Source organism: Primulina eburnea, chromosome 1 (genome assembly GCF_022965805.1).
Source record: "Primulina eburnea isolate SZY01 chromosome 1, ASM2296580v1, whole genome shotgun sequence".
Lineage (NCBI taxonomy): Eukaryota > Viridiplantae > Streptophyta > Magnoliopsida > Lamiales > Gesneriaceae > Primulina > Primulina eburnea.
Window position 1 is genome coordinate 724,922 of NC_133101.1, and position 27,256 is coordinate 752,177.

The window sequence follows — 27,256 nt, forward strand, 5'->3', positions numbered from 1 at the left end:
CCCCCTCTCTCATGATTCGTATGCAGTAAACGGATACTCTCGCTCGCTCTATTTTTTCTATTTTCGAGTTTGTTGCGTGTCGAAGAGCTTTCATCTCCATTCTCGTGATTGATAAGGCCTTCGCGGGAAGTCCGGGGTATGAATCCTTCTTTTCTGTTGCCGTTCCGGAATTGTTGCATCTTGCCAACAAATTTTTGGCTATTTCCGGTTTCTTCCCTTCGCGCAATGTGTTTTCTACCGCGTTTTGCTTGAGTGGAATTGATATACATGCACTTGCTTTTTTGTGTGTTTTGATTAGTGTTGAAGAATTTGCGAAGTGGAAGGAGTTGCTTTTGTTTTCGTTGTTTCGATTCGAAATGGAGGACGACGGTGTGCCCCGGACGAAGATAACGCTTGGAGTGTGTGTGATGGAAAAGAAGGTGAAATGGGGTTTCGAGTTTCTGCTCCCTTTTCTTAAAACTTTCTACTTTTCGGTACCATGCATATTTAGTTGGAATTGTGTCCGTGAGTAATAATGATTTATTTGATTCTTGACGAGTTTTTCTTCTTCTTTGTTATTCCACATTGCCCAGGCAAATCTGGGGCCGATGTTGCAGATTTTAGAGCGACTACAAGCTTTTGGAGAATTTGAGGTTGTTAATTTGTAAGCTAGTCTAATAATATATGTGTATATATGCACGTATTGCCTGCCTATGTATGTATTTATGATGGATGTTCAACTATGTTAAAGTGGGGCGTTGTTTCTATTTAAGTTAACTTTTTATTTGAAATAATTTAATTATGATCGTGCTTATGAAATTGCGCAGGTTGTGCATTTTGGGGACAAGGTTATCCTTGAAGATCCTATTGAGAGGTGAATGTTATCTTATTAGAATGCCCAATTTATTGAGTGATGCTTGTTTATATGCTACTTTACAAGTTTGAGATCTTTTTTCTAAGACCAAATCTTAAAATTAGAATTTCCGATGATAAAGTGTACCCTTCTACCTCGTGGATAATGTTTTTAGTGTTATAAATTTCAGCTGGCCAATTTGTGATTGCCTGATTGCCTTCTATTCCACTGGTTATCCTCTGAAGCGGGCTGAGGATTATGCTGCATTAAGGAAGTAAGCTTTATGTTTCGCATTTTCTTATCCTTATGCACAAATTCTTATCGCGGCCCTCGCATAATGTGCTTTTGGGAAGTAATTTTATTTGATTTTGATTATGAGTGATAAGTGCTTCGTACATGGTATCTTCTTTTGTGTTGGTTCTTGCATGCACCATTATGAGAGAAATGTTGATTAAAAAAGTAAACGATGAGGTGGATATTCTTATCCTCACCCTCATATCACGCGTTTTGGGAAGTAGTTTTTATGTGACTCTTGATCAACGATATGTGCTTTGTACATGTTATATTCTCTGTATTGGGTCTTGCAAACACGGTCATGGAAGAAATCAATATTAAAGAGTTAACCATATGCTGGACTATCCACAAGATATAGTTGCTATACTGGTGCAGTAGCCTTTGCGCTACAGTTACAGATGTATGACAGAGTGATACATTTTGATGATTTAACATGTTTACATACAATCATTAACATAATTGATCAACATACTAATTTTGATGCTTCTTTCTCAGCTAAAATTTTAGAATGATCTCACAGTTTCAACTTCATTGGAAACATCTGAAAAATACCAAACCTAGATCAAATAATGAAATGTTATTCTGGTGTTGTGTATGTAAAGGATATGTAAGCAAATGATAAAACTATTTGTTATGTCTTTGTGGAGTAGTGGATGAAGGGGAATACTAGGTGGATGGAAATGTCGGAGGACAGCAGAAGCCACAGGAATTAGTTACTGTGGTGGTTTATGCAAGGAAAGTTTGATCTTTTTAGCTGTGCTTCTTATCAAAGACTAACTCTTCCATTCTTTTACTTAAACTCATAGCCATGGAGATATTAAATTGGAAGTTCAATCTTCCTGGAAAATTTGAAAGACAGAGGAATTCTTTCTGGAAAAAGTGAACTGTTCCATTGAGAAGCCAGCCTCTGCCTGATGTTTTATCTTTTCTAATAATTTTATGTAAAAAATATCATGTGGGCCACATCATGTCATTTTCACAGTTCACAAAGTTTGCTGTCACCCACACTAATTTACCACTCCATTTGTTGTAGGCCCTTTCTTATTAATGAATTGGAACAACAACACCTTCTTCATGATCGAAGAAAAGTGTACGAGGTTTGCATCTTTAAGTCTTCTAGAGAAATCCAATACATGTGTCCCAACGCCTTCAAGACTCTTCATACATTTTATTTGTCAGTCATAGATATCTATGTCTGTGAATAGACAACACAAGTTTTTTCTTTCTTGCAGCATAAGTGACTTCGTTTTGAATTTTCTTCCATCGACAACTTTCATCCCATATACCTTTTTAGGTTACTGGTATTGGCTTCACAGTTAATTGTGAAATTCAGTTATTTATACATTGATAAAAAAACGTGGCTCTGCTAAACCGATGCTTTGTATTAAATTTCTCACGTCTCCTTCAGAAGTATGCATTTCATTTTTTGATTGTTATATCATGCAATGAAAGTCCTAGTTACCTATATTCAATTTGGTATCTCTTGTCACCTGTAAATATGTGCATTTAAAATTGATATCAATTAGGTATTTTGAAAAGCAAGTATATTTCTTGCTAATAGCGGTTTTTTGGGATTGAGTGGTGGTGGTGAAATGATAAATTTGTGGCAATTTCAGCGGCTTGAAATGTATGGAATTCCTGTTCCTAGATATGCCTTGGTGAATAGGGAATATCCAAATCAGGAGCTAGATTATTTCGCCGAGGAGGAAGATTTTGTTGAAGTACACGGGAATCGATTTTGGAAACCTTTTGTGGAGAAGCCCATCGATGGTAAGATATCTTTTAATAGCAAATACTGAATTTTCCTTTAATGTCTTTGGGTCATTTTGTTGTAATGGTTGGAACGTAATTGTGATCTCCATCTGCTGCTCTGCTGTGTGAAGTTAAAACCTGATTGCACATTTCCAAATTTGTCCTGAGTTCAATTTGAGTTCATAGGATGTCATAGGTATAACTATCCCCACCGAATACCTATCTTAATTTCTTACCAAATTATGTTAGCTAGCCAATGTTCTGAAAAGGGCGAAGCTTTAAGGTTAAGCTTTATGAGTTTAAGTCGGTTTAGTACGAGATTAGAAGTGAAAAATGTTTTTAGGTTTTATTATATTTTTAATTGTATCAAGTCGATCAAAATATTAAATACAAAACTTAGTAAATTTTAGAATTTTTTATTATCAAGATTCAAGAGTAACCATCAATGGATACTTCAGTGCCTTTAACAATTTTTATTTAAAAATTTTATATCATCAAATATCTAATATTAAAATTTAACTATATAATAAATAAAATAAAAGTAAACTTAAAAAAATAAATTAAAAATGAACTTAAAATTTTATCTCGAAAGTCCACGCTAATCCCATTTAATATGATCAGCCTAAGGTTGACCGCTTTTGTTCGAATCAAAGCTTTTTCTTCACGCTTAATCGTACTTAATCCGTTCTTTTTGGAACATCAATGGTAGCACATATATTTCTTTTCAGTTAAAATGAAATTAGTTGACTATTTTTTGTCTGAATGCACATCTACTTTCTATTTGTGCGATGTATTATATTTTGATTGCGTGTGAGGTAACATCGGTTATTGCATTGAGTTAGCTTTGCACACTGCTACTACTTTTGGTCATTGCTATAATAGAATAAGGTGCAATAACATATTATCTTTTCTGACTGTAATGCCTGAGTATAAACATTATTGTCTCTCGGATTTAGTCATGGATTGGAATTATGTTTGGTCTTGATAATTGCGATGTAAGAGTGTACTCTTTTTATTAGTTGCGGATTACTTATCAGCTGTTTGTAAACCTTGATATCATTATAATATAATATTGTTTCGACTCAAAAAAAAAATTGTTCAGTTTGCTCTTGCAGTTAATGGTCCGAGAGTCTCTATTGACATCCATTTTATGACATTAGTGCCGATAGAAATTATCGAAACTGGTGCACGTTCTTTTAGAATTTTTAAGGACAATAGATTCCTGAAGATTTCTTGTAACAATAAACTACAAAGAGAAGGAAAAAATGTGGTGCCAGTCTGCCAGAAACTTTTTTATATAATACTCGTATGTGTACGAAAGTTGATAACTTCTCGTGTTCTTATCATAACAGCGACTGATTATGACATTTATTGCATAAAAAATTGTCATTGTGCGGTTTCATGTGAACAGAAAATACGCATGCCACTACAATTTGAGTTGCTTTTTGCGCTTATTATTTTTTATTGTAGAAATGCTTAGCAGTACTCAATTTGATTTGACAAGGTGATGATCACAGTATAATGATATATTACCCTAGTTCAGCTGGTGGGGGAATGAAGGAACTGTTTCGAAAGGTAAGAACTTTTAGATATATTATTTTGTTTATTTTATACTTTAAGGGCTTGTGTTTGACATCATCTTTCCTCTTAAACTGTCGTGTAAATTTGATACTCTTTGGGTGCTTGCTTTGGTAAACTTTTGCGAACAATGAATTATAACCATTGGAAGCTTTTATCAGATAGCAATGCTATAGATTTAATTTGCATGCCATAAATTTGAGTTTTGACCTTTCACTATGTGTAATGCTTGCATTAGAATAGCTATTTGAATGGTGGGTGATGGGGTGGTCCTGATTAAGTCATAGGATGATACTGTTTTTAACTTAACTTGAATGAGTAGAATTCCAAATTTCTTTTTCTCCCCATACACTATTTGACTTTAGTCTCTTTAAATTTGATCTGTTGTTAGCTTTTGTTTTTGTCAAACCGTTCAACCTGAGGACATGCTAAAACTTTCAATTTCTTCTGTATGACATTTGGGCCATTTCACTTGAAATCCACTTATTTCTTGGAATTGAATGCTTGTTTTTCCTGATTCTTTGTCGTGGAGCTTTGAGAATGTAGAAGTAAGAGATATTCCTCAAGGTGTTCTGCATGCATGTTTCCTCCATGTCTACAATTCTTGATTTTACTTACTGATGACGGAAAACACATGGTAATTTAATTAGGAATTAATCGATCCCTTGTTAAAAATGGTCGGAAGACAATATAATCCATTTTCCTTGATTTTTCTTGTGATGGTTTCTCAACTGTTTTCACTCAAAACTCTATATATTTTTTGTATTTCTCACATCTTTCTCAGGTTGGAAATCGTTCAAGTGAATTTCATCCAGAGGTCAGAAGAGTGAGACGTGAAGGGTCTTACATATACGAGGAATTCATGCCCACGGGGGGTACAGATGTGAAGGTTATTTGGTCCTACTATTGGAAAATATTTCTTATTGACGGCATAGTTGTAAAAAATGTGCGCCTGACTGTGCCTAGGCGCAAGGTGCACCTTACGCGCTTGGGTAACCAGGGCTCGCCTCTTGCGGGCTCGCCTCTAAGGCTTGCTAGAGGCGAGAAAAAGTGCGCTTCTGTGAAAATTGTTTTCGAGCAATTTTTTTCCACGTTAACATGACCCAAGACCAATAAGATTAAGCCCATAACCTTTTAATTATTAGAAAACTCTACGTGTATGTATTGACATATTTTTATTCCATCAAAACTCTTAAGCGCAAAGCGCTATCTTTCTAATAATTTTAATCTGCACAGCCTTAATTTTTTTCTTCTCTTTGCAATTTCAATTACAGTGCTTCTATATTACTTCTTTAATTACTACAGTGCTCAATTTCTTTGGTTTTTTTTCTTTATTTTATAAATATATTAACCACCACTGTTTTTCTTTCTTTTTTTACTGCAATTTAACTCCAAGACATAGCCAACTTTTCATCTAATGTTTTCTTTAAGAAGACAAAGAAGGTTAATGATTAGGTAATTGATTTTTTTAAAAAAATTACATTTTATATTTGTTAATAAATTTTTTATTTTAATTATTGTTTAATTTTCTGTGAAATATATTTCGATGTATATAAATTTTAGTTAAATTCACCTTAAATATTTGAATTCTTACAATTTATGCTTAGTGCGCCTTACTTCGATATGGCGTGCGCTTCAGGCTACATGACACTTGTGCGTTTTAATGCGTCTTGATTAACTATGATTGACTGTCATCCCATCTTGCTTCCTGGGAAAAGAATTATAAATTTATACATAGTAATGGAAGCGTGGGTAGAGGAGAAGATGATTCATATTTGTTTGACATGTTATATATCTGATATTGTTTTTATTAATCAATCAAGTGATGTTTCTCTTTATATTTTTTGATCAATTCACATTCTTCTTGTGTAACAGGTGTACACAGTGGGCCCTGAGTACGCTCACGCTGAGGCGAGGAAATCTCCTGTGGTTGACGGTGTTGTGATGAGAAATCTGGATGGTAAAGAAGTAAGTATCTCCCTCATTTACAAGCATAACTTATATACATATTTTACGTAATTGTCCTTTTATCTTTTAGGAATAGAATTCTCAAGCAATTTGGCAACTCATCCTTCTATAACTTGTTGGTTCAGCCTTCCTAGTAGTCCATTAAGTAATGGCTTTTCAATTGTATTTGTTTCTCTGAAATCCCTCACATCCAATAACTTCAACTGAATACTTCTTAACCTGCTTGCTATTCCTTCTCAGGTTGTCTATGTTGGTCCCACGTGCGGAATTTGAGATAATAAAACCCGAAAATAAAGAATAAACTGGACACCGAGATTTACGTGGAAAACCCCTAAAAATTATTAGGGTAAAAACCACGGGCAAGATGAAAAGAATTTCCACTATAATATTTTGTGGTGTACAACTCACTCACTGTGTTTCCAAAGAGAACACACACTCTCTTAATACAAGAGAACAAAACACCTCACAAATATTATAGAACTAAGCACTTAAATGCTTATAAGATGAGAGAAAACTCGAAGAAGGGATAATTTCCAAATGAAGGGAGGAGCTCTATTTATAGAGCCCCTGGACCGTGTGAACACGCGTTAAAAACGCGTCTGATAAATTGCATCGAAATTTCCTTTTGTTCAATAGATGCCGCCCACTCCCAACATTCATTTAATGCATTCACATTGCCTACATTTCTCCCACTTGGAGATTTGATTGAGAATCAAACACATCTCCACACATCCTTTCAATCTTGCCATTCCCTTGCTGCTTACGTTTCTGCTAGACCACTTGAGGATCTACACCACTCAAACTTTTCAATGTTCACTGGCTTGGTCAGAAAATCAGCTATGTTTTCTTTCGTATGGATTTTCTGCATATCCACGCTTCTTTCTTCTACTACTTCCCGCACAAAGTGAAATTGTACTCCAATGTGTTTCGTCCTGGAATGAAAGGCTGGATTCCTTGCGATGTGCAAGGCACTCTGACTATCACAAAACAAAAGAACATTATCTTGTTTGTGCCCGATCTCCTCCAATAACCTTTTAATCCATATTGCCTCCTTGCAAGCTTGAGTAGCTGCCATGTATTCTGCCTCTGTTGTAGATAACGCCACAACTGTCTGCAATTTTGAAACTCAGCTTACTGCTCCTCCTGCAAGTGTAAACACATAACCAGTAGTAGATTTCCTCTTATCAGGATCACCTGCATAATCTGAATCGACATAGCCCCTGAGTGTAAAATCTGATCCTCCATAACATAATGCAGCATTCGAGGTACCCTTAATGTATCTAAGGATCCTCTTAACAGTGCTCCAATGCTCTCGTCCAGGATTCGCCATATACCGACTAACTGCTCCCACTGCTTGAGCAATGTCCGGTCTTGTACATATCATGGCGAACATCAAACTCCCCACTGCTGATGCATACGGTACTCGAGACATCTCCATCCTCTCTGCTTCACTGCTAGGACACATCTCGGAGGATAACTTGAAGTTAACAGGAAGAGGGGTCGAGATTGGCTTACTATCTTGCATGTTGAAGCGTTGCAAGATTTTCTTCAAATAATTTTTCTGGGAAAGCCAAATCTTTCTGTTACTTCTATCTCGGTGAACTTGCATCCCTAGAATCTTGTTTGCTGGTCCCAAGTCCTTCATATCAAATTCCCTAGCCAACTGTGCCTTCAATCCTTGGACATGATCTTTGTTGGGGCCTGCTACCAACATGTCGTCCACATACAACAGCAAAATGATATAATCATCACCAGACCTCTTGAAATACGTACAAGGGTCTGCACTCAATCTGTTGTATCCAAGGCTCATGATATAGGAATCAAATCTCTTGTACCAACACCTCGGCGCCTGTTTGAGACCGTACAGAGATTTCTTCAACCTGCAAACCAAGTTCTCTTTGCCTATTTCTGCAAAACCTTCTGGCTGGAGCATATAGATTTCTTCTTCAAGATCTCCATGAAGAAATGCCGTTTTCACATCTAGCTGTTCTAGATGTAGGTCAAACACCGCACACAATGCCAACACTACTCTGACTGTTGTAAGCCGAACCACAGGAGAAAATATCTCATTGAAGTCAATGCCTTCTTTCTGAGCATATCCTTTTACCACAAATCTAGCACGATACCGCTCCACTTGGTTGTTGCCATCACGCTTGATCTTATAGACCCATCTGTTTCCAATGGCTTTCCTTCCTCGTGGTAGTGTAACAAGATCCCAAGTTTTATTCCTGTCTAAAGCCTCCAACTCTTCTTGCATTGCTATCATCCACAAAGATACATCTGAGCTTTGAGTAGCCTCGTGGAAACTCGATGGCTCACCATCCTCTGATAATAGACAATATGCAATGTTGCTTTCAGTGACATAATCTGAAAGCCAACCTGGTGGTCTTCTGTCTCGAGTTGACTGCCTCACATTGGAAACCTCAGACTCAACATGTTCTTGTTCTTCGTGCTCTGGTACTGCTTCACAAGAAACTTGACCTTCGTCTGTCTTATTTTCCACCTGAAAAATAGTAATTTCTGAATTCGGTGTGCCTTTGTCTCCCTTTACTTTATCTTCCTCGAAGATAACATCCCTGCTGATGACAAGCTTGTGAACAGTAGGATCCCACAAGCGAAACCCCTTTACTCCATCAGCATAACCCAAGAAGATACATTTTCTGGATTTCGAATCCAACTTCGATCTTTCTTGCTCATTGTACAGAACGTATACCGGACTTCCAAATGTATGCAAATGAGAATAATCTGTCGGCTTCCCGGTCCACATCTCCATCGGAGTCTTCAGATCAATCGCCACTGAAGGAGAACGATTGATAATATAACAAGCGGTTTTGACTGCTTCTGCCCAAAATGACTTTTCTAGACCTGCAGTCCTCAACATAGCTCTTGTTCTGTCCAACAAGGTCCTGTTCATCCGCTCCGCCACTCCATTCTGTTGAGGTGTGTAAGCCGTCGTGAACTGTCTCTTGATGCCCTCATGTTGACAAAATGCATCAAACTCGTCACTGGTATATTCTCCTCCATTGTCAGTCCTCAGATACTTGATTTTCTTTTCAGAATCAAGTTCAACCCGTGCTTTGAAATCTTTGAAGATCTGGAAAACATCTGATTTCTTCTTGATCGGATACACCCAACATCTCCTAGAGAAATCATCAATGAACGAGACAAAATATCTCGCTCCTCCTAGGGATACAACCGGTGCTTACCAAACATCCGAATGAATCAGCTCCAATATGCTTTTGCTCCTGGCAGTAGAAGTGCCAAACTTTAATCTGTGTTGTTTACTGGTAACACAGTGCTCACAAAAGGGTAGTGACACTTTTGTAAGTCCCGGCAGCAGCTTCCGTTCTGAGAGAATTTTCAACCCTCGTTCTGACATATGCCCGAGCTTTCTATGCCATAACACTGTTAATTCTTCTCCTGAACCAATTGATGCAACAGCTAGTTCTGCCTCTTTGTGTGTTTCTCCCAAAAGTACATACAGATTTGCAGCAACTTTTTCCGCCTTCATAACCACAAGCGCTCCCTTCACAATTTTCATGATCCCGTTCTCAATCCGAGTTTTGCACCCGATGTCATCCAATTGCCCCAAGGACAAAAGATTTTTCGTCAGTCCTTTCACATGTCGTACCTCCTGTATGGTGCGAATGGTGCCATCAAACATTTTAATTTTGATAGTACCGACCCCAGCGATTTCCAAGGCATGATCATTTCCCATGAATACAGATCCTCCTGAGACTGGTTCATAATGATCAAACCATTCTCTCCGAGACGTCATGTGCCATGTCGCTCCTGAATCCATAATCCATGTGTCACAAAATTTGTGTCTGCCTTCTGCAACAGTTGCCGCTTCGCTGAATAATATTTCACCACTGCCTGAAGTACTGGCCACATTTCCTTCATCCGTAATCTCCACCGGTCTATCTCCAATAGCCGCCAAGCAATTCTCATTTCTTAAAACTGCTTGTATCTTTATTTTCCATAGCATAAAATTGCTTCCGTTGAATTTTGCTATCTCGTACCTTCCCGCCATTATGTCTACAACAATTTTAGTAGACCAGACAAAATAATCCCGCCTTAAATAAAAAATCTCAAAAAATCTTTTCTGATGTGGAAGATCAGTCTAAGCTGCAACCACAGAGCATACTCAGAATTTTAGGAAATTTTAAACCAAGGCTCTGATACCACTTGTTGGTCCCACGTGCGGAATTTGAGATAATAAAACCCGAAAATAAAGAATAAACTGGACACCGAGATTTACGTGGAAAACCCCTAAAAATTATTAGGGTAAAAACCACGGGCAAGATGAAAAGAATTTCCACTATAATATTTTGTGGTGTACAACTCACTCACTGTGTTTCCAAAGAGAACACACACTCTCTTAATACAGGAGAACAAAACACCTCACAAATATTATAGAACTAAGCACTTAAATGCTTATAAGATGAGAGAAAACTCGAAGAAGGGATAATTTCCAAATGAAGGGAGGAGCTCTATTTATAGAGCCCCTGGACCGTGTGAACACGCGTTAAAAACGCGTCTGATAAATTGCATCGAAATTTCCTTTTGTTCAATAGATGCCGCCCACTCCCAACATTCATTTAATGCATTCACATTGCCTACAGTCTATTTGTAAGCTCTCTGCTTCTGATTACATGTTACTCTATGTTTATATCATATGTAAACCACTGCATTCAACAATTACCTTATTTATTCTACGTAAGTGAGAAACAGGCACTCACATAGATTTCCTGCAATAATTATGATATTAACTTGATAGAGTTTTCGTTACTTGCTAAATACAAATTAAGTTGCTGGTTTGTGAACTTCTTTACTTCAAATTCAAAGCACTGGATTCACTTAAATTTCCTCTCTCGACTTTGAAATTACCTTATGTAGGTTAGATATCCAGTTCTACTAACTCCCACTGAGAAGGAAATGGCAAGAGAGGTGTGCTGCGCATTTAGGCAAGCTGTAAGTTATTTAATGCTTCAACTCTTTATTTATTCTCAAATTGTCAGACATGTTTTCATGAAGTTTGGGAAAATTTCAATGACAGACAACTTACTGTACCTATTTTCCATCTATCTTTCATGCCCCCTGCGACTGTCACTGCCGTAGCTATTTCTGCATGTTGAAGGTCATTTGAACATCTGAACGGGATAAATGAAAAATAATTTGTATTATTCCATTGAATCACGCTACATACATACCGATCCTGACTATGATTATTGTACTCTTCATGTATGAGTTCAAATGCTAAGCTATTACGGTTTTCGTTCCGATGGTGCTATATCATTTTGTATTCATCACCCTTACACATTTTTTCTGACTTTTTCCTTGGATTCATCTTCAAATTTCTTTTTCTTCTCATGGATAAAAGTCTGACCACACTTGTTGGTTTGGTATTTGAGTGGCAAATGGTCTTAATATCTATGAGTGTGATGTGCTGATAGAGAGTTTCTTATCAGGTCTAGCTGGTTATCATTATCTCTTCTTCAAAAACTTTTATAACCTATGTATTGCCTGCTTGAACCAGCTTTGTATATGCCTCTGATAAAACGAGTAAGCCTTTTTCTGTTCATCTCCCCGGGGGAAACATATCGATATTGTTTTATTACTGTTTCTCAGAAATCTATTTTTGACTCACTTTCATAATTCATATTTCACAGAACAATCATATTCTATATATAACTTTTTGTCACTTCCAAAATAATTCTATGATTATATTATATTCTATGTGATATTCAATATTTTTAAATTTTTAAATGAGTATTAAAAAATTAAATAATCTAACACATTCTCACACAATATGACATCAGACATATACATATCAAATTTCTCATTCCAGAAATACAGCCAAACGTTTTTTACATTCCACAAATTATCTCCCACATATACATTTACTCGAAATATTTTCAAGAAATAATGGAAAAATAACCAAATATGCCATATAATTCTTTCAATGACTGCACACGTAACAGTTCAAGTGAAAACCTATTTTCTCTTGATGTTATTTCAGGTTTGTGGCTTCGATCTCTTGCGTTGTGGGGGACGTTCCTATGTCTGCGATGTTAATGGATGGAGTTTTGTCAAGAATTCTTACAAGTAACTTTTTCTGTTAGCTTCTTTCTTTCTCCATATTTCCTAGTCGTAATGAGTTATGTTTTATTTATTGGAGTTTTTCGAAAGAATACTTAAATTCTGGTTGTTGATATGCCTTTATTATTTGGTCTTGTCTCTTGTTGTTTTTTGTTTATAATTTTCCTCTTCTTATTCATTGGATTGACTTCTGAATTAGTACGACGGTTTGTACTGTACTTGTCAAATGCAGATATTATGATGATACTGCTTGTGTGCTGAGGAAAATGTTTCTTGATGCAAAAGCCCCACATCTTTCATCTACAATTCCTCCAACTTTACCATGGAAGGTCAACGAGCCAGTTCAGCAGTCTGAAGGACTGACACGCCAAGGAAGTGGGATAATAGGCACCTTTGGGCAATCTGAAGAGCTACGATGTGTTATCGCTGTTATCCGTCAGTAAGATGCATTACCTATTGTTAATACTGGTAATGATTATTGCTCGCATGGTTTTCCCTTGAGAAATAATTTTTCACTGAACAGTGGTGACCGAACTCCAAAGCAGAAAGTGAAGTTAAAAGTTACCGAGGAAAAACTTTTGAATTTAATGTTAAAATATAATGGGGGAAGACCTAGAACAGAGGTGCAGTTGATATTTCTCCATCCTTCCCATCTTGTTGATTTTTTCAGTTTAATATATACATAATGTGTTTCAGCTTTTTCTTCAAAAAAAAAAGTGTTTCAGCGTTAAAACTCTTTTAAACCATTCTGCAGACAAAGCTGAAAAGTGCTATTCAGTTGCAAGATCTTTTGGATGCGACGCGTATTTTAGTGCCTCGTACCAGGTGTGGGAATGATGCACTTAATTTTATTCCTATAACAGCCCTACAGATTTGTGAATGAGATTTATTCTCATATTGATGTGTTTCTTGTACAATAAGTTTGTACTCTCCTATTGATTTTAGGATCTGCATTTGATTAACATTACCTCTATCAGACAATTTCTGTATGTCGCTAGAATGAAGGTATTCTGACATTCAATTTGAATTTGTCTGTGATTGTTCTTGAGATTTAAATGAGCTTGAGTTTTGTCAATGTTCTCTGCATGAATGGAAATCCACTTGCTGTTATAATTTGCCTGTTTCCTTTGTCCACCCCGAAATAACACATCATGTAAGAGCTATGTTGCTGGCACAGGTGCATGTTCTGGTGGAATGATTTTGATCTCTTAGGCTTATTACTTTGAGCGGAAATCTTCTGCTCTTAGAAAAATGTATAGTATCAGTGGAATCAAAAGTTCCAATTTTTCCCCTACTCTCCTTGTTTACATTTTGGGAGATAGCAGCTAGAGACAAGTTTATCAGACACTTCATATGTCATTCCTTTTGAAATGCAAAGTCTTGAAACCTTGAGAGCTTTATTGTTGTAAAAAGATGTGCTGATAAATTTAAATCGAGGGCTTGCTTCATTATTTTCTTTGTTATTCTTTTTTTCTTTATTCATACATTGTTGAAAAATGAGAAAGTGCATAGTCTCTCCTTGTTGAATTTGCTTTAGATTGCTTTGAAGTGATGATAAAACTATTACCCAGACCTGACAGAGAGAGTGATAGTGAAGCTGATGACATTGAGCACGCTGAAAAACTTCGCCAAGTGAAGGCTGTGCTTGAGGAGGTTCATTCAAATATATCCTTTACTGTGGATTTCAAACTTTGTATTCGCTATTTTTTTTTTTTTTGCAAATTGAACTTGCAAATGATGTTTAAATAAGTATACTCAGAATCTCTGTCTGCATGTTCATTTATAGCTTCACAAAATTGAGGAACACCATGGATCGATCCATCGTCAATTTTCTCGGTCTGTTTCATTGAAAGCTGTGGCAGTTCCTTTGAAATCGATAAAATTTTGTTCAAAGGAATGCATGGGATGAAACTTTTCGTGTACTTTTCAGTTCTCTAAGATTCTTAGTCACGTGGCTCAAAATTCTTGGTGTGATGCCTGTCATAGTTAATTTTTTTTCTTCTGAAAGCATAACCTTTTTTTGTATTAATCTTTACACTTGTGGTAGGTTATGTATTGGAATTTCATGTTAGTTTATACCTTTTTGCTATTTTTTTATGACATTAAATGACTCAGTTTTCCTTGATATGATAAAAAGTTGTTGATGCTTTTATTTCTAGGGAGGACATTTCTCCGGGATTTATCGGAAAGTCCAACTCAAGCCATTAAAGTGGGTCAAAGTTGTGAAAAATAATGGGGAAGGGGAAGAAGAAAGGCCTACTGAAGCCCTGATGGTTCTTAAATATGGTGGTGTTCTTACTCATGCTGGCAGAAAGCAGGTGACTGCTTTATTGCATCACACATGATACTTCATTTCCTTTTGTTGCAACTTGATAGTTTGGTCTAATTTTCATTTGTATTTGAAGATAATTGGAATTTGTGCTTAGCTTTTGCTATCAAATAATTCTCCCTTCCTGCTTTATACTCATTAATTTTTCTTGGCAGGCTGAAGAGCTGGGGAGGTATTTTCGGAATAATATGTACCCAGGTTAGCAGTTACTTGCCAGCATCTCCTGACATGCACTTTTCTGCACAGGAAAGCATGCAATCAATGATTGCTTTTTTCCCATCTTATTTATGTTGTCTACAATTCGTGTATTAATTTGTTTGAGATTGTCCTAAGAATACATGTCACTTAGTGTCAGGGGCTTGTAATTTTCAAATTTTCTCTTCTTGCATTGCAGTAAACATTTTAATGAGAACTTCTTTTTTTCTTCATTGATTTTATGTTTTCTGAAAGTTGATGAAATGATGAATAGTGTCTAACTTATAGTGCAAGCAATCTTTTGTTGTCTGTCACTTTGTAATAGGGTTATACTTGGGGAGCATGATCCTTCTTGTTGATGTGATCGGGCAACTTTTTCTTCTATTTATGTGGAATTGTCGACTTTCTCGTAATTTTTAAGAAGTCTTCTGGTTTCTCTTTTCAGGTGAAGGCACTGGCTTGCTCCGTCTTCACAGCACATATCGTCATGACTTAAAAATATACAGCTCCGATGAGGGTCGTGTTCAGGTTAGGCTTTCAGATACAATTTATGCATCCCACGAATTTTCCAGAGCTACTTTCTGTGGGGAATATTTTTTCACACATTATATAAAAAAATATGTCCTCGTGTTTTTCGTTTTCTCATGTAAAACCCCGTTCAACAATTTCAGATTGAGCTTTTCGTTTCCAAAATATCTCTAACTTTATGTGTTAATAAACTATCAAATATATTTTACTATTCACACATATCTATTAAATAAATAAATTAACTAAATATATTTTTACTTTAATCATTGAATTTATTATTCACGTGTTATCTAATTTGATTGTACTATATTGCCTATAATTCAAAAAATAAAAGATATAGCTGCAATATAAAAATAAGGTCTCTGATTTCTTAGTATTTTTTAGTATAATATAACATTGCCGATTTTCAAAATCATGATTTTTGGTATAAAAATAGGGAAAAAATGTCATTTTTAGTCATGTATGTGTTGAATTGTGACATTTTCTGTTTTATATATATTTTTGAATAATTATAGTCCTGTAACTATGTTGCAACTATCAATTTTAGTCATAGTCATAGTCATAATCATGTAATTAAATGACTAATATTATCGTTAAATTTATAGTTACATTGTCAGACACGCTTACAAGTTTCAAACGATTTTTGTAATCATGTAGATATAAAAATTTAATGACAGTATTAGTAATTTAATTACATGATCTAAATTAGTCGACACAGTGAAAGGAATACGATTGATTTAATAAAAGATACAAGAATAAAAATGTGACACCTCAATATATACAAGACTAAAATTGACATTTGACCTAAAATAATCTTGTAAATATTTGATTCTTTAGGTCAGTTTTTTCAAATCATATCATTAAATTAAAGAATTTGTGTTAACAATTATCATTTGTCAAGTTGAGAGGGGCATTTGTGAAGAAAAATATTTTGTTTTTGAATTTTGGGTTTTTTGGTTTGAAAAATATTAAAATGCGTTTTTAGACAAAAAAAATATCAATGGCTTTTTAGATATGATTAGTTTAGAAATTTGCCCTTTCTCTTGTTACTTCTATTAATTGTTTATGAAACAAGAGTTGAATGAACTAATTTAGGAAATCATAATCAAGAAAATCTATAATTGAAACATCCATGTCCTGTTAATTCTATTTTCTTATCGATTATTGAATGATCAACTAAAGAATACAGTCAGATTATAATTTCAATATATTCAGAATATCTTCATAAAATCTCCAACATTCCCCCTCAAGCTTAAGAATAAATATTTTTCTTGATAAGTAGGCTTTCTTGACTTTGCTTAGTGAGGCTTTTCGTGAGGATATTTGTTTCTTGTTCAAGAGTTGATACGTAGCATAGAACGATGCCACCTTCCTGAATTTCATTCTTGATTAAACTTCGACCGATCCTTACATGTTTCATTCTTTCATGCTGAACTGGATTTTTAACAATGTTGATGGCAGATTTGCTGTCACTACGCAACTTGATGGGTTTGAGAATAGGGATTTCCAAGTCTTGCATGAGTCTTTCAAGCCATATAACTTCACATGCTCCTTGAGCAATGGCCTGAAACTCTGCTTCAGCACTACTCCTTGCCACAACTGCTTGTTTTTTACTACTCCTTGTAACCAGGTTGCCCTACAAATTGGTTCCTGAAGTCAACCTGCAATCTTCACTTTCTGCCCAATCAGCATCAACATATCCTTCAATACTTCGTTCTCGATCTTTTGAAACATTATACCTAATAGCCTCTAGATGTCTGTGAGTAGGTGAATGCATGTACCGACTCTCTACACTCACAGCATATGCAATGCCAGGTCGTGTAAGAGACAAATAAATCAGCCTACCAACTAGTCATTGGATATCTTCCCTTGTCCACATGAGGCTCGGCATCTTTGATCTTGCTTTTCAGTTCCTTTTAACCGGGGTTCCTACTGGTTTGCATCCCAACTTCCCGGTTCCTTCTAATAGCTCAAGTACGTATTTCCTCTGAGAAACGAAAATGCTATCTTTACTTCTTGCAACTTCCATGCCTAGGAAATATTTCAGACCTTTAACTTGGAATTCTTCTTTCAATTTCTCTTTAAGCCTCTGAATCTCAATAATATCCGATCCTTGGTTCAACGATTGATTTTGCTGAGGAGCTCGTGGCCTTCGACATTAGGTGTGAAGTGGTTCCTAAAGTCCTAGTTCTCCCCCTGAATCTTGACGTGAGATAGGATTAGGAACTGAACTTAGCTTCGAGTAGGTAAGTGGTGCATTTGAGTCATCATGTGGTGCGCAAAAAGATAAATTTTGTGAGATAAGAAGCGACACAGTGGGATTCCAATGACCGGCTTCATCAAGACTCCCCCTGCAGACGGGTGTGGTGATAAAACATCATGTGTTCAAAAAGTTACGTCGCGCGAGACAATTTTCATGAAAAGAATGTATCCCTTTTGGGCAAAGACACACTTAAATGCCCGAGGGTGGAGTTTGTTGCGGTGGGTTGTTTATTGTGGACGTACATTGTGGAACCAAACACTTTTGGGGACAAGGAATTAAATAGGTTGAAGTAAGAATTGCCTTCCCAAATAAGAGCTAGGAACATAACTTGTGAACATTACGCGGGATACTTCTAACAAATGGCTGTTCTGCCTCTCGGCAGCTCCATTTTGTTTAGGTCTACACAAGAAGTTCGATGATGTATTCCATGATCCCCCAAATATTGAAATAATTTTTGTGAAAAATATTCCCGTCGATCATCACTATGTAGATATTTGACTGTAATATATTGAGAACAAGCTTGTGAAATTGTTTGAACCAATCAAATGCCTCAGATTTATTTTTCATCAAGTACACCCAAGTGCCCAACAAACTCTGAGATAAGAAGCGACACAGTGGGATTCCAATGACCGGCTTCATCAAGACTCCCCCTGCAGACGGGTGTGGTGATAAAACATCATGTGTTCAAAAAGTTACGTCGCGCGAGACAATTTTCATGAAAAGAATGTATCCCTTTTGGGCAAAGACACACTTAAATGCCCGAGGGTGGAGTTTGTTGCGGTGGGTTGTTTATTGTGGACGTACATTGTGGAACCAAACACTTTTGGGGACAAGGAATTAAATAGGTTGAAGTAAGAATTGCCTTCCCAAATAAGAGCTAGGAACATAACTTGTGAACATTACGCGGGATACTTCTAACAAATGGCTGTTCTGCCTCTCGGCAGCTCCATTTTGTTTAGGTCTACACAAGAAGTTCGATGATGTATTCCATGATCCCCCAAATATTGAAATAATTTTTGTGAAAAATATTCCCGTCGATCATCACTATGTAGATATTTGACTGTAATATATTGAGAACAAGCTTGTGAAATTGTTTGAACCAATCAAATGCCTCAGATTTATTTTTCATCAAGTACACCCAAGTGCCCAACAAACTCTGATATGGTCGTCAATGAATGTTATGAACTATTGGGTTCGAGTCAAATTATGTGTACGAGGAGGAATCATTGTGAATTAACTGAAAATGTCGTGAGGGTTTGTACGAGAAGGAAATCCTAATCAAGAAAATCTCTAATTGATACATCCAAATCCTGCTAATTCTACTTTGCTATCCTGACTAATCAACTATGGAATAACACAATCAGAATATAATTTCAATAAGTTCAGAATATCTTCAGAAAATCTCCAACAGTTTACAAAATCCATTCTGGCTCGCTCGCGTGTGGTTAAATATTTAAATGTTATGTGTCTTGCTTTATGATCGTTTACTTTATACGTGTCAGATGTCAGCTGCTGCTTTTGCTAAAGGTCTTCTTGACTTGGAAGGACCGCTGACACCTATTTTGGTGGGTGACTTGAATTCTCTTATCACCATTTCCTGAGTTGTTTTCTGTAGATGCCATTTTACTGTATTATTCGTTTTTAAGGTTTCACTCGTTAGCAAAGACTCCTCAATGTTGGATGGGCTTGAGAACGCGAGTATTGAGATGGACGAAGCTAAGGTTTGTCCTGAAAGCTCGAACTTTTGTTTTATGGTATGCTTTTGGAAGGTCAGAACCAAGGTTGAGAACACAGCTAGTAGTATTTAACAGACAACTTATATTTAATAATTTGAATGCAGCCACAGCCATCGGTGCAATGCTCGATCTTTCACTTATAATAAGCATGAGATTATCGCAGTTTCAGTTTGGTATATGTATCTTTAAGTATCACAATAAAATCCTGCCACATTCATGGGTTCAATTCAGTGTTATCTAGTTCTTTTAGGACCTCTGCTTTAATTTTTTTACCTAGCTCAGCAACCATAAGAATTTCATGTTTTCTTAAGTTATTTGATATCTCAATGCTGGATGATTCATATTGTTATGTGGTTAATTTGATGATTTGTATTAGATACCATGATATGGCACATGAAGATTATGGCACTAGCATAGAAATTTATTTTCCATATTCTGTTATTAAATTTCTTTTTGCCTTATGTCATCATTTACACGTAGTTGTATTTTAAAGCATTTTGCTCTCTTTTGATTCACCCCTCATTTCATGGTGTTATTTTTATACCTGTGTTATGGAAAGTAATGGAAATTGTATTAAGTTTAAGAAAATTCGAGTTTTGCCATCGAATTTATTGAAAGGAAAACAATTTTCAGAGTCCTGAAATTTAACCTTTTCCCTTCAACACATTTTTGTTTGCCTCTTTGACAGGCTAGGTTAAATGAAATTATAACTTCTGCAACAAAAGCTGATCACAACAGTGTCTTGCCAGAAAAACCTTGGATGGTTGATGGGGCTGGAGTTCCTCCAAATGCATCCGAGCTTCTACCCAAATTGGTATAAAGTTTTCGCATCCTGTAAATGTTACTCTTGGAAAATTCATGTTTCATATTTTTTCTTACCAAGCTTTGCTCTCTCAGCTCTCTCTCTCTTTTTTTAATTCCACTAGCTGCTGCACTCCTTGGTGTTCAGGAAGCTTCATTTTATTTTTCTACTTGTGTGTTAATTTGCTAAGCACGATTCACTACTATTAGGTGGAACTAACCAAGATGGTCACTGAACAAGTTAGACTTCTAGCCAAAGATGAGGATGAGGAACTTGCAGATACAAGTTCGTACAATGTATACCTTCCGTATGATCAAGCTAAGGCACTTGGTAAAACCAATATAGATGTTGACCGGATTGCTGCGGGGTTACCTTGTGGTAGTGAGGGATTTCTTCTCATGTTTGCTCGGTGGAGAAAACTTGAGAGAGATCTGTATAATGAGCGCAAAGAGTAAATATTCTATTTAAAATTTTTTCCTTCTCTCCTTTTCACCTGTGATATAGTTTTGCAACTCATTCCTTCTTACCATATTTGGCCAATATCTCCATTTCTTGAATTTAACCAACCACCAATTTTTTTAACTGCAGGCGGTTTGACATAACTCAAATTCCAGATGTTTATGATTCATGCAAGTAAGCATATATGTCGTATGATCATATTATCACTGGTGTCTTCTGGGTAAAGAAGCTTTCTCACTGAAACGAAACAATGAGACAATATGCTTGTGATGTGTGGAAAATATTTTTTGGGCGCTATTATATTTAGGATAACTGCCTTTCTGTTATTTGCTTGTATCTTTTGCTTTACATAGGCTGCTATAAAAAGAGGATGGGGCTGGGGTGATGGGAATTCGTGATTTATGTGGCTTTACTTCTATATAACTTGAATTCATTTGGATTGTGCATGACTATGAACAGCACGATCTTTCTGCATTTGGATTCATGACAGAAAAATTTGTTCTGTTGGGTTGTTTGCGTTGGACATCGTAATCGAGTCTTGCTGATCATGTCCCTCCTGTGGCTCTGAAATTTTTCCTTTACCTCTTGACAGATATGATCTTCTGCACAATGCACATTTAAATTTGAAAGGACTAGACGAGCTCTTTAAAGTTGCCCAGGTGTGGAATTGTTAACGATTGTAATACGTACTTGCTCTAGAGGGAAAATAACCCCAATCCCCCTCACCTCCTCCCCACAGTCTGAGAAGAAAAATCAAACGGAAAAAGTAAAAAGAAAAAGTAATTTCTCTTCTTTTTGTGATGCCATAAACTTCAGACCATAGTTGTCAAGGGCGCAAGGCGCGCCGAGGCGCACAAGGGCTCTGGAGCCTGAGGCGCAAGGCGCAAGGTGAGGCGTGCGCCTTACCGAAGCAAGGCGCACGTTTTTAAATTTTAAAAAAAAATATTTATCTTAGATTAATATATATTAAAATATGAAATAATTAAGTTACAATGTCACACAAAGCAACAAATAATTAATAAGTTCATAATAATAAGTAACTTGATTAAAATTCTTCCATCATCCAACTGTCGTCGCGTTGTTGGATGTAATTCTGTTGCAGTTTGCAAAGCTCTTGTCGCTTATTTAATTTGTTAACTGGGCTGCTAGGGTTTGGTGTTGGGGTCGGCCTTTTACATTTTAAGTTAATACTAAAAAAAACAGAGAAGTTACATTTTAAGTTAATATTACAAAGGCGTGCCTAAGGCGCGCCTGAGAGCCTTTCCAAGGCGCGCCTGGGCTCGCCTTTGTAAATTGTTGAGCCTGGGATTGCCCCAGGCGCAACACCCACGCCTGGTGGCGCCTCTCGCCTCTCGCCTTTGACAACTATGCTTCAGACCACGCCCTCTTGTGTTTCTCTGTGAAGGCAAAACATCTATTCAGTTGGTGTTGTGTGTCCACTAATTATCAGGATTTCCAGAGTTTCTGTAGATCTTTATCTGCAGTTAGATGTGCTGTTACAACTGATTTTTGTACACAATTATCCTTGTGGAGTATTGGGGCCTGTGCGTTATGATCCCAGGTTTTGATCATGTTATTGGATAATCAATGTAATTGGGATAGGGTTTCGAAGCTCGTTTTAAGAGAATCTCGCAATCTCACATTCACTGTTTGATTTTAGAATTCTGGATATTTTTATTCCTTGCAACAATGGTCATTTAAATACAAGGAAGAAAATTAATTTCCCTAGTGCCGTAATCCCCCTATCCATGACTAGAATGCAAGTAATATTTTAAAAAAACTAAATAATATCTTTCTAATTAATTCTTTATTTCTGAATCTTCCACCACTTCATCTTTGATTTCAGCAGTTTGTCTTTACTTCTTGCCCATCACATCTGCTTACCCTTAGAAATCGTGCTTGTCCTCGAGCACGAAAAAGAGAGATTCCGGGATCTTCCAAATTGTTGATGCTCTCTTTCTATTCTGAAAAATTCTCCACCACTTCAAGAACAATTGTTGTAGGAGTATCTCAAGGATTACGAGCAAAGGACAATAATTCATAAATTCTCCTCAGTTTTAACTTTGGACGATCTTGTTCCCATTTGAGAACCCCATCACACTCAAAGTGGAAAGAGGCCTATCCTTCCTTTCTTTCTTTGGTTTGTGGTGGTGTCAAACAAACTTGTCACATTGACTAAGATCAGGTCTAATTGGCTATTGAATGGGGAAAATCTAGCTTCAAATTTTGAGGTACTTTTGATAAGTCACCCTCACTGTCTCTAATTTCTATGTCCTTCAGAATGCTGGTCGGTGGGGCCCTGTTTATTGCTGCTGTCTTTGCCCCGATCTTCCTATCGCATGGTTGACAGACATTTGGATATCTCATCCAATTGATCAAGAAGAGCTTGCTGCCTTCTTTTATTGGCTGCCATGTTCTCTTAATAAAACTTTACAAAAGCTTCGAATTGTGGCTGGTAGTGCTTGGAATCCCCCCATGTAGGCTGGCTTTGATACCAACTTTGTTATAGTCTCGGGTTTGAATCATGTTATAGGATGATCAATATATTTTGGATAGGGTTTCGAGGCTCGTTTTGAGAGAACCTTGCGATCTCACATTCACTATTTGATTTTAGAATTCTGGATATGCTTATTCCTTGCAACAATAGCCATTTAAATACAAGGAAGACAATTAATTTCCCTAGCTAGAAATCTGCCGTAATTATGGCTAGAATGCATGCGATATAAAAAAAAAAGAAAACTATATAAAATCCTTCTAATTAATTCTTTATTTCTCAATCTTCCACCACTTCATCCTTCATTTCAACCGTTTGTCCTTAATTCTTGCCCATTACGCTGATACTCAAAATTTTGATGACTCCGCAAAATTTTTTACAGTTACTTGCTGATGGTGTTATTCCAAATGAGTATGGAATCAATCCGAGGCAGAAACTAAAGATTGGATCCAAGGTAATTCAAGTGTTTGCATCTTTACCTATTTCAATATACTTTCTATCTTGCTCATGAAATTTCATAGTTTTCGTACAATTTATCTGGATAAATTGCATAGAGCTTGGCAAACGACATTTTTTTCCATAAACCTAGGTTGATGTAGTGGATAAATTGTATAGAGCTGAGCAAACGACATTTTTTCCATAAACCTAGGTTGATGTAGAAGAGAGTGGTGGCAGGTTTTTCTTGTTGCTTAAATGAACAAATTTATTGTTGATAAAGTAACTTTTTTGCCTCAAAAACATGCGTGCATTGTTCTATTTCGTATCTTTGCAAATCATTCATAGTAGTAAAACTCTGTCAATGAAATTTCAGATTGCTCGTCGTTTGTTGGGAAAAATTTTGATCGACTTGAGAAATACACGTGAAGAAGCAGTCAATGTTGCAGAATTGAAGAATAATCAGGAGAATGATCCTACATTTCCTATAACTGGAAAAGACGATACAGATTATCATTCAAAGTGTAACGGTAAATTTGAAGGCGCCAGAAGAGCTAGTTTTACTAGTGATATGTCACTGGATCAAGATGATGATGATGACAAAGAAACTAAATACCGTTTGGATCCAAAGTATATGTTCTGATGGATTTTATTATTCACATTTGTCCAGGAAGATTGAATCTCAATTTTGGAATGTTTTATAATAAGATATCTTCTGTTCAATTTATTAGCTTTTGCTTCATCTTCAGATACGCGAATGTGAGAACACCGGACCGCCATGTGCGAACGCGGCTCTACTTTACATCTGTGAGTGAATTATTCCAGTTGTACAATTTGTTTCTACTTTAGTTGTATTTATTAACTAATGATTATAGAAGGCTTCAAAAGTGGACCGAGTAAATATTTTTTCTGAAAAATAGTGTTTAGATCCTCAGTTTTAAAATCAAACATCAATGTGAATCCAAGTACACACATGCATCATGAATAAAATGAAATTATGAAAAATAGGGCGAGTGTATCATGTGATTTAACATATGAAAAGTCGAGGAGAGAGACCAAATATGTGCTGGTGCGTTTTTCGGTCTAATTGGATTAGTCGTGGCATACTTTCAAGAATATTGTTCATGGGCAGTGTAGTGTGCTGCTTGTTACCAAGGTTGTAAATGGCGGAAGGCGGTGGCGGGACGGTCGGTGACCGCCTACCGTCTTAGCCGCCTAGGCGGTTGAATTTTTTTAAGTAATTTTTTTATAGATAATCATGCTATATAATCATTTTTATATAAAATGTGCAATTAAATAATGTTTGAGCACAAAATATAATATCATCTAGATAATGTGCAATTAATAAAGATTCATCATCATATTAATGCTATTATGCTAACAAAGTAATATAATTATTTTTACCAAAACACTAAGTTTATATTTTTTAATTATTTTTCTGACTGCCGGCGGCGGCGGGCGGATTGTGTGTGGTGGTTGAGAGTTAAGAGTTGAGAGTGAAAATCAAAAATAAAATAAAGTAAGGTGTGTTAGTGTTTTAATATTTAAAATTAGTTGACTTTGACTATGTTTTTAAAATTGTTTGACTACAACTTAAAAATCTTGACTGCATGCCTCGGCCGCCTAGCCCGCCTGCTCGTCGCATAGACCCGCTCGACCAGCCTGCTCGCCGCCTCGACCCGCCTCCTCAACGCCGTATAGCTTGGCCCGCCTAAAACACCCGCCTCATGCATAGGCGGTGCGGTCGAGGGCCGCCTACCGTCTAGGCACCGCCTAGGCGGCCGTTTCGACCGCCATTTAAAACACTGCTTGTTACTAATAGTATAATAGTTGATGCGGACAAGATCTGGATCTATTTTTTAGCATATCATGTTAATGTATATTTGGATATTTTTTTCCTGTGAGGAGCTTCTATTTGCCACTTGCATGTGCTGCCATCCTAAAGAGATTTATAATTATAGAAGATTTGTTCAGTTTCTTTGTGCTTTAGTTTGCTGCTTTAATATTCCATTCAAATTATATTGATTGTTTTATTTTGAAATGGTAGGAATCTCATATCCATTCCTTGATGAATGTTCTTCGTTATTGCAATCTGGATGAATCTCTTCAAGGAGAACCTGGCATTGTTTGTGATAATGGATTGGAGCGTTTGTGTAGGACTAAGGAGCTTGATTACATGAGTTACATTGTTTTGAGATTGTTCGAGGACACGGAGGTTGGTGTCTGGAATCTAATTTTCTCTTGTTGTTTAAGTGGAATTGTATGTAACCTGAATGGAACCACATAAATAGCTTTCATTTTATTTTTGGTGCATAGAATTTGTCTCATTAGATGAGAGCAACATTGCACTCGTAATTACGACGCATGTTCAGAATTGTGCACCCTACAAAGAGAGATTTAAGATGGTAGAACTATAGTAATTTTACTAATGTTTCCCTGTCGAGTTATGACATAGTTTGGCAGCAATCACCGACTTTGAATTAGGGGGCATAAACTGTGCTCCATATTTTTTTGCAGTCTTAAAGTGACAATTTCTTTTACTCAGTTTGAATGGGATTGTGACAGATCCAATACCCAATCACTGAATTCCCATGGTGTTGAAAAATGTCATCCCAGAAGTTGCATGTTCAAAACTAATTCTGTTGGCTGATAGTTTACTCATCTTTGGTAGTATCTAAACTCGAATGCAGGTGGCTTTAGAAGATCCCAAGAGATTTAGGATAGAGATGACTTTTAGCCGTGGTGCAGATTTATCCCCTTTGGAGGTAACTTTAATTTGTGACATTATTATCATGGAAATCCTTCTGACAACATCATGCTTCTGTTTTGCACTTTCTGGTCGTGGCGTGAGCAATTGGGAATTCTTGGAGTTTCTCGGTGAGCTAGCTTTTTGTTTCATTTTTGGCAGAGCAATGATAGCGAGGCAGCTTCACTGCATCAGGAGCACACATTACCAATTATGGGTCCTGAGAGGTTGCAAGAAGTCGGATCGTGTTTGACCTTAGAGATGATGGAGAAGATGTTTCGTCCATTTGCTATGCCAGCGGAAGATTTCCCCCCTCCATCCATTCCTCAGGGATTCTCAGGCTATTTTTCCAAAAGTGCAGCAGTTTTAGAACGCCTCGTAAATCTTTGGCCCTTTCACAAGTATGGAAACGCTAACGGGAGATAGTACGTTCACATTAACTTCAACTTTTTACGGTCTTGTCCGAGGTTCATCTACTTAGAGTCTAAAGGCATCGGTACAAAAGAATCTGAAGGAAATATGAGAAGAAACGACGCCTACAAAACTGGCCATTATTTCATTTTCTTTTACCTTATGTTGCAGTTTGTGGTCTTCATTCGTTCTTGTGTATAGTATTCAGTAGTCAGACATAATTGTAAGGCTCTTTTCCGATGGAATCTTTCTACTAACAAGACTCACCCCCACTTAATGGAAATACGAACGAAACTGTTGAATCTCACTTTCATGCAAGCACTCGAGTACTT

The 27,256-nt window shown here is 36.6% G+C and overlaps 1 protein-coding gene across 3 annotated transcripts; it reads left to right on the forward strand.

Annotated features, from left to right (window-relative positions):
- Positions 1–27,255, forward strand: LOC140832224 (inositol hexakisphosphate and diphosphoinositol-pentakisphosphate kinase VIP1-like). Of its 3 annotated transcripts, none has more exons than XM_073196158.1 (31): positions 1–136; positions 299–419; positions 573–632; positions 807–853; positions 1,023–1,106; positions 2,160–2,223; positions 2,743–2,896; positions 4,383–4,453; positions 5,241–5,345; positions 6,332–6,424; positions 11,324–11,398; positions 12,447–12,532; positions 12,759–12,965; positions 13,050–13,149; positions 13,281–13,351; positions 14,098–14,179; positions 14,686–14,844; positions 15,011–15,053; positions 15,496–15,578; positions 19,344–19,406; positions 19,488–19,562; positions 20,266–20,391; positions 20,589–20,830; positions 20,968–21,012; positions 21,431–21,497; positions 23,715–23,786; positions 24,144–24,397; positions 24,517–24,574; positions 25,815–25,982; positions 26,458–26,532; positions 26,676–27,255. In XM_073196158.1, the coding sequence occupies exons 2-31, from the start codon at positions 357–359 to the stop codon at positions 26,937–26,939; spliced, it is 3,156 nt and encodes a 1,051-aa protein (XP_073052259.1). In that variant the 5' UTR covers positions 1–136; positions 299–356; the 3' UTR covers positions 26,940–27,255. The 3 variants fall into 3 exon arrangements, with proteins under 3 accessions (XP_073052259.1, XP_073052337.1, XP_073052421.1); XM_073196236.1 differs by having other exon boundaries at positions 307–419; XM_073196320.1 differs by lacking the exons at positions 1–136; positions 2,160–2,223 and having other exon boundaries at positions 378–419.
- The last annotated feature ends 1 nt before the right edge of the window (position 27,256 follows it).